This window comes from Austrofundulus limnaeus, unplaced genomic scaffold, assembly GCF_001266775.1.
Source record: "Austrofundulus limnaeus strain Quisiro unplaced genomic scaffold, Austrofundulus_limnaeus-1.0 Scaffold50, whole genome shotgun sequence".
NCBI lineage: Eukaryota > Metazoa > Chordata > Actinopteri > Cyprinodontiformes > Rivulidae > Austrofundulus > Austrofundulus limnaeus.
Window position 1 is genome coordinate 1,856,459 of NW_013952452.1, and position 8,697 is coordinate 1,865,155.

Here is an 8,697-nt window from a genome sequence, read left to right on the forward strand (position 1 = left end):
CCCCACTCCCCCACATCATGTCGCCTGCCTGGATCTGTTATTATCTCACTCTGAAGAACGGAGGAGCGTCACAGGTAAGCTCGTTTCAACTGTTTTTTATGACGCGGTCTCATTTCCGGGCTCAGCATTTTGTGAATGAAGCCGATATTTCAGTTAAAATACACAAGTAAAAATATTTATCCAAGTATAGTACTACCCCCCAACTTTATGGATGATTTAATGGATTCAATTTTACGTATTATACTTGAATAAATACGGTATTTGTATTTCATGAATTATATTATTACATTTGACTGCAGCCCTCAGATAGATTTTTATTTTGGGGAAAATGTTTGGGCTCCCTTGATATATGTATATAAACTGAAACAGCTAGACTGTTGCATCCTAAATTTAACACAAATTAATTATTTTATTACAATATAGTAATTTCTGCATTTTTCAGGGAGGTCACCTCCTAATAAATGTCATTACAGAAAATACAACTGCTCATTTTAAATCAATACTTTTACTTTTAATACTTAAGTACCAAAAAATAGCAGATACTTTACTGCTTTCACTTTACTAATAATCCCAAAGGAGACTTTAACTTTTACCAAAGTCATTTTTTTGGTAAGATACTTGTACTTTTACTCAAGTATCACTTTGTGGAACTTTATACAACACTGGAAAAAGGGTAAATTGTTAGTTGTAGTTTTACAGACTTGCGGGTGTTTGTTATCAAGCAACCAGTAAGCCAATGGGACAACTTTTAAAAATCAAAGCCTATTTTTGTTTGCATTATTGTTTATCATTAGCATGGTTTCAAAACCTGGACAATGGGACATTAAAAAAACGACAAATACAAATACTTACAGTCTGGTTTGTACAATCCGGAAATGTTGCCTTACATAAACAAGTACGTCCCTGAAAGACCTCGAATACTAACTGACCTGAAACCCTGGTTGTTAAATTAGCAAGTACATACCGCTGGTTCACACATGGTGTAGAAAACTCAGCGAGCAGACGGAAGTTAGCAAAATAAGGCAACATTCCTTGGCCCTGGAAAAAACAAGGTAAGCACAAGAAGACAAGAAAACATGAAAGGGACAAAATACGAGACATGGAGTCTTTTGGATCAGTAGGCATGAAGCTGATGCGTGACCTCCTCCATAACAACACCATTTTTAGTAGAAACCTAGAAAGGCAGTAAGTTCATCACTAGATTTAAGCAAAACACAAGCATACAAGATTTAAAAAAATGGGGCAATTCATCCAGTGCATGTAAAATCCACATCCACAGTCCTAATCAAATATAGATCCATTTGGAAGATCTAACAATAGTCCTTCCCTCAGGACATAAGACCATTCCTCCAGTTTCACAGGCCAAAATTAGACTGCCATCATTAATTTTCCCTCATAGCCRCTCCTCTTCATTTAGTGTGAACAGAGAAAGTCCCTCGCACACTACAAAAATGCTATTGTTAATTGAAAACTATACAATGGACCAAATCTTCTTTAAGAACAAAAAAATGTTTAGGATTCATCCATGGAAGGATAATTATCTACAGTAATTTACTGATTTACTGGAAATATGGATAGCTGGTACTAGAATTTTCTAATATCACAGTAAATCAGCAGCAAAAACTGATTGTGTAACTTTTGAAAACCCGATAACATAAAAGGGCAACATTCAAAAGCACCCTTAAAACAAAAATGCTTGTAGAAAATTCAGCATTTTTGCACACACTCTCCAGCCACTGTATCAGGTACACCTGCTCAGTTTTCTGTCAACGCAAACAGCTAATCAGCCAATCAGCCAATCACATGGCAGCAACTCAATGCGTTTAGACGTCTGGATGTAGTGAAAACAGTTTGCTGAAGTTTAAACTAAGAACCAGAATAGTGTAGAAAGGGAATTGAAGCAGCGTTGAGCGTGGTGTGGTTGTTGGTGCCAGATGGGCAGCTCTAGTTCAGAAACCAATCTACTGAGATTTCACACGACCATCTCTAAGGTTTACAGAGACTCATCAGACCAGGCGATCTTTTTCCAACCTCTCATTTTGCTTCAGTTTCCTGTGCTCAGCTGACAGAAGTGACACCTGGTGTGGTCTTCTGTTGCTGCAGCTCACCTTCAAGGTTGGACGTGTGTGTTCAGAGATGGTATTCTGCAGACATTAGTTGTCATTAGAGCCCATTCTCCTTAAAACTCATCAGCATWTTTTTCAATAGTATTGCAGGTCAAAATATATGTTTTTCTTGCAGACCAGTCGGTAAACCCTAGAAATATTTGTGCAAGAAAATCCCGGTGTATCAGCAGGTTCTAAAACATTTAGACCAGGGGTATGCAATCCTGGTCATGGAGTACCACTATCCTGCATGCTTTACTTGCATCTCTGCTCCTTTATACTGTACCTGATTCAGTGACTGAACTACCTCTTCCAAGTTCTGCAGAAGTTTAGTAATCACTCAAATTAGGTGTGTGGAGCAGAGAAACAAGTTAAACATGCAGGATAGTGGCGCTCGAGGACCAGGATCACCCACTCCTGATTTAAACCAACAACCATGAGCTGGTATAGCCACTTCAACCCCTCCAGGTCTGATGCACTGGTTTAAACTTCAGCAAGTTGTTTTTGCTATGTGATTAGCCATTTGTGTTAACAATACGGGTGTAACAATACATCAATACACATTGATATATTAATTAAATTACTGATTCACTTACATTGTTCCAAAATGAAAACAATCGATCCATATCGTCATCACAGGCCGAATGTGGGTCTATATCATATGCCCATCTAGCACAATCATTTATGTTAAATCGCAGACTTGTGAAATCAAAATCATATCGTGATCAAAGATATCGTATTGTCCCCCATGCAAATTGATATAATCCCATATTGTGATAAATCTGGTGATTTACACCCCTAGTTAACCAAGTGAACAGGTGTGCCTAATAAAGTGGCCAGTGAGTGTATAATCAGATAATGATCAACACTTCATCCCTACAAGGAAACAATGTGCAAACATTTTGTGTTTAACCTATTTAAAAATGAGACACATACTGTAACATACAATGGGATTTGCCTGAACACCAACAAATACGGAGCACATTTTAACTGAGCACACAATACATGTGTTATACAAAAATACAAACAGTCAGCCAGCCACTAGTTCAGGGAGCAATCAGAAGCCATGCAGAGTAATGAGCATTACGTAACAGGCCAAACTTGCTTTTGTTAAGATTGGGTCCTGAATTTCACTTTAATCTGAGTAAGAGTTTAACTCCTGCTTTTAGATGATGGCAAAAAATAAAATAAATAAATAAAAAGTTGAACCACCCAAACGCTTCAGCTGGCAAAATCGGTACATTTTGAAGTACTCAAGCTAAAACTATGGTATTAAAACTGCACCATCAGCTAAATAAGTTTTAATTAAATGCAATCAAAAAAGTGCATTGATTAGATAGTGTTATGAGTATGAGTCCTTTCAAAATCAATATTTGTGTTCCTGAGTGCCAATTCTCCAGTCAACATCTGAATGAAAATGAAAATAAATAAATAAATAAATAAATAAATTAAATAAATAAATAAATAGATAGATAGATACACACGTATATGCAGTATATAAAACACCCACAAAAAAAATACAAAAATGGTTATTTGGCAAGCAGCGGTAGAACACTTACCATCATGGCTGAAACAGAAGTTGGTCATTGAAACATACTTACTATGTCCTACAAAACATCTGCACTGCAGTTTATGCACCATGTCATGTCAGTCACCTAGCATGAGCATGCTAGTACCTCTAGGAACTGGTAAGTCCATACTGTGACTGGGCATCATATCTGCTCAGTACAACACAACAGCAATAACAGCAGACAAGACGAGAGTAAAGAAGTCCCCATCTAGATCAAGTCCCGCTCCGTGTTCCCGGAAGGATCAGCAAACTCCTGGTAGTTTTTGCATGAACAGGGATGACACAACCCGACTTTGGTTTTTGGTAGTTTTTGCATGTAGGATTTGAAGAGGGGCTGCTCATGTTAGAGTCAGCGAAGGACAAACAGACACACACGTATATATTAGAAGAAAAAAAAAAGAAAGAAAGCCACAACAAGTTGGAAGCAAATAAGAAATTAGAACACTGAAGAAAAAAAAAAAGCATGCACCTAATATTCGATTTACTCGACAGCTAAAACACAAAATAGACAAAAATAAGATGCTATTAAATAAATTAGAAATGGCTTAAACAGTGTCTGATCAAGCCGTTTGGGACTGACTAATTAATAATAATAATAATAATAATAATAATAATAATAATAATAATAATAGACATCAACAAAATCATGAAATATGCTTAATTTGCAATCGAGTTATACAGATTTACAACCTTTACTTGAATGTCATTATTAGGCCTTATTATTTGTATGACTGCTGGTTTAATATCTTTATTTTTAACATAAACACTGAAACATAAACACACTCAACATAAGAACTAACACAACCTCAACAACATGAGACAAATCTGACTTGATACAAAACTAAATGAAATTAATACGACATCAACGATTAGCCAATTGGGCTGTATTTATTTTACAAGTAATGCAATAATGTAGTTTCAAAGGTCTCATCGGTTGTTCTTTATAAATGACTCGAAGGAAACAGTCATGAGTGTCCAGTAACAGTATGGCCTGCTAGATTTCAGTACCTCAATGTTTTGTTGCTTTGACTTTTGATTTTAATGTTAGCTATAATTCTTGAAAAATACTCAAGATTAAGATTGTTTTAAATGATAGAAATGTGGGGGCAGAGCACTGCACCCTGCATTTTACAACAAAAAAAAACATTTCCTGAGTCAAAACAAACTGAACTGATTGTGGTACTTGTAAAAAAAAAGGCCTGATTGTTTCACAGAGATGTAAGAGGCAGACTCTGGCACAAAAGACAGAGAAGAGTAAGGTACTGTAGGTAAGCAAGTGAGTATGAAAGTTAAAAAAGTGGTTGTTGGCATGCAGGATCCCTGCCTGCATGTAATGCTGCAGAGCTATAAGCATGCACACAGTGGTTACAGTTCAGCCTGCAGCTGTGCTTAGCTCAGAAACGCTCAGCCGACATCAGAGATGTACGACAATCAAAGTGGGGGTCAGTAAAAAAAACCCAAAAAAAAAAAAAAAACAGAAAGCACAGAAACTGTCAGGGTAAAGGTGAGAGGGGAGGGGAAGGGTCATCAGCCAGTACCATCAAGAAGCATTCCATGCAAAAATTACCGTTCATTTCTTGTATTTATGCAACAGATCCTGTTGACCCAGAGGGTAACAGATCRAACCAAGAGTGAACAGCGCTGCCCACGAATGCTGGATAGGCTCAACTACTGTCTTGTTGGAAACTCAGCATCTTTTGGAAAACCTTTGTTCTTGCAATCACATGGATGTTACACTGACGTTTGCTTCCTATTTGAAGTGCTCTTCTAGTTTTCCAAACCATATCGCATCTTTGGGATGCAATCTCTCAATGTACAAGACCAAAAAACCAGTAATAACCCAACAATAAGAGTATAAGGATTCCCCTAAATAGTCCTCAATCGTCCAGAGCTATCCGTTTTTGTGACAAAACAATGACCCAACTTGGTGAGGAAATGGTCATTTTGGCATCACTGATTGGTGCAGGTTTTTCCTTCAATCAATCCATCCATCCAATTTTTTTTACCCCTAGAGCAGTCGTGTCCAAAGTCAGTCCTCAAAGGCCGGTGTCCTGCATGTTTTAGGTGCTGCCCTGGTTCAACACAGCTGAACATTAGCAGTGCTTGGGACAATATTTATTTTTACATATCACAACATCAACAATTTTCTCAGATTTTATTTAAACCATAGTTTACACAAATAGGATAGGAAATAAGGACGCTATGAACATTTATGTGAGAGATTGATGCTAATCCTTTGGCTTTGTTTACATGACTCTGTGAATAGTAAAGGCTCGTACGAAGGCCTAGCTTTAGCGGCTAATAGACGACGTTAAAACCAATAACAATAACCAAGTCGGTCTAAAAGTTCAGCTACTTTTTGCACTTAAACTTTCATTCTGATGCTTGAATCAAAAGATTGATGAAAACAAGATCAGAATAATGCACTTACCATGCTGGGCATTCACAAAAAGCCTGAAGGATTTCACCATTTTCAATCAGCGCAATGAACACTCCATAGTTCTGTTGCTTCATGCTTGCTTTGACTTAAGCATGTATGACAACAGTGCCAGCACAAACACCATCGCCAGCAATGCCACAAACGCCAACAATCTGAATGTGTCCATCTTTTGAAAACGCGATGGCTCTCGCCGAATTCAACATCCGTGTTTCGGCGATTGTCTTTTTTGACACAGTGGCCTCACAATGACGTCCTCTCGAATCCGCGGCACAGTTTTCAGGGATTTTGTCCATGGTTGTCCACAATTTTCCGAAACCATGCATCGACTTGCCAACAACTCGCCATCATCACAAAGCTCTTTCCCCCTCACTTCCGTTTTTGAAAGAAGCCGGCATTTCGCCGTCAAACGTTAATTTCATGTGTGCTTTGCGTGATGACGTCATTTGGCAAAAGGTCTATTAGTAGGCCTCTTCAGTATGCCATCAAGGTCTGCAGAAGCCTACTAAGTAGGCACTCCTTAGGTTCAGCTGTTTTGAACCAGGGCAGCACCTAAAACTTGCAGGACACTGGCATTTGAGGTCTGACTTTTGGACACTACTGTCCTAGAATGTGTTCTGGGCTAGAGGTGACCAGTCCATCACAACGTCTCAACACTATTTGGGGATAATTTTAGTTTTTTTACTTCCCAACAGAACATTTATCCGAATGCCAACTGGGCAGCCAAAAACAGAGAGATTGCACTGACTCAGATAGACAAACATACAGCGATCAATACCACTCGCCTTCCTGTAAAACAGCATCCCTCTAAAGCTTTTATACTAAAAGCAATCAATGAAGTGAAATTAATCATCTCTGACATATATCCAGGGTTCATTACCTCTGCTCTSATTTTTATCTTGCATGTTTTCATCTAACCCACAATATATGAGACTCGTGGCAGAATGGGGACTTCCATAGACWATCTACAGTGACTAAATTAGTTCAAACTCAGACTGAAGGAGGACTAAGCTGTTCACCCTTGGTTGTCACCTTCCCATCTTGCCTGCACGTTCTGCTATTGGACAATAGGGCACTCACCAGTACATAGTAGTAAGCATACAGTGCTGCCAGATGGTGAACTACAAAAAACTTGTCCCCTATYGCCTTCCAATAGTAAAATATAAGCAGCAGATCTGGAAAACAGACACATAGGAGAGAAAACATCAAATTGTGATTAGTTTAAAGTAGCTACAGTTTAATTGGTAAAAATTGCATGGCACAACAATATTTTATTTGACTTCTACAATTTATTAGCTTAAACTATAAGTTTGTCTTACCAGATATGAGGTAGCCTGTTGTGATTGCAACATTAGTCTTCACCAGTGTAGGATCTCCCCTATAAAAATATCCAAACAAAACTGAAATCAACTATTTGATCAGACTGTCGCAATTTCTAGCACCCTATATGCTGTGGCAGTTAGGTGGTAAGAATAACAGTCAGATTTTTAATAAACATAATAAAATAGATTTTAAAACATCTAAAAATCATTTAAAGTCACATTAAATGTAGTATATCAAGTTTTTTTTCTAAAAGTCAAGGTTTAAAATAACGTGAATTTAAACTGTACTAAATGTAAATAACTTTAGGCAAAGAGCTAGCAGACTTTAGCAGCTAAAACTAGCTAACCAAACTATGTTAACTAAAAGCTTGCTGTCAGAAAAATAATGTGTGCTCGCAGTTGCACAAACTAAAAAAATTAAAAAATGACACATGTTGAAACGTCAGTGCTCCTGATAAGAAAATAATTGACAGCACTGATAAGATGCTAAAGTATCTCACTATCTAAATTTTGTAAGATAGCTTATCACCTCTACATTTACAGTTTACTAAATTTAAAAATAATTTCAAAATCGCTTTCAACACAAACTAAGCATAATATGCCTCTCTTTCACATGGAATCATGTGGTCCTAATGGTGGTTGACAAGAGGGGTTTGTCTGATGTTTCTCTATTTTCAGCAAGTGCCCTTGGAATTTAATAATAAATGGGAACACACAGACCACGGTTTGTACTTTTTCATTGCTGTAAAAATCTTGAGTGTTGTAAATTGACCGAATGATACAATGTCTCTCTTTATTACCAAAAAAGTCTGCAGATCCAACCAATGTAATAATTTGTGAAAGATCCATGAAGTTATGTACTTTAATGTTGATTGGTAGACAGACACACTAAAGTCCCAATTACAACTTAGACAATCTTAGCCTCAACTTCTAAATCCAATTAGGCTGACTTGAGCATCAAAAGTGGTGATAGCTGCAAAAAAGTACTTTTTATTGTTGACACTGTTGGTTTGTATCACATTAGTTGCACACTTGCACTTAGTGCTAAGATATTTCTAAAGGGAAACATACTGTATTTAAATGAACAGAATGCAAAAGAGACCTTCCGATTACTAAAAACATCTGTTAGCATATCTGAGACCAATGGTGGGCAGCACTAATCTAAAATATAGTTCCACTAGCCCTAAAACACTAACTCAAATATCCTGATGCATCTCAGTAATCCAGGTAAAAAATCAAAAAGAAAAAAATTGTATAGGTCTT

General features: G+C 37.3%; 1 protein-coding gene across 1 annotated transcript in view; it reads right to left on the reverse strand.

Moving 5' to 3' along the window:
- LOC106517580 (transmembrane protein 56-B) overlaps nucleotides 1-8,697 on the reverse strand; it is a 22,891-nt gene that overhangs the window by 3,801 nt on the left and 10,393 nt on the right. The window contains exons 4-6 of the mRNA XM_014008495.1: nucleotides 7,432-7,490; nucleotides 7,193-7,287; nucleotides 965-1,038 (exon numbers count right to left, since the gene is read on the reverse strand). Coding sequence (XP_013863949.1) covers nucleotides 965-1,038; nucleotides 7,193-7,287; nucleotides 7,432-7,490 — 228 coding nt within the window. The remainder of the gene's footprint in view (nucleotides 1-964; nucleotides 1,039-7,192; nucleotides 7,288-7,431; nucleotides 7,491-8,697) is intronic.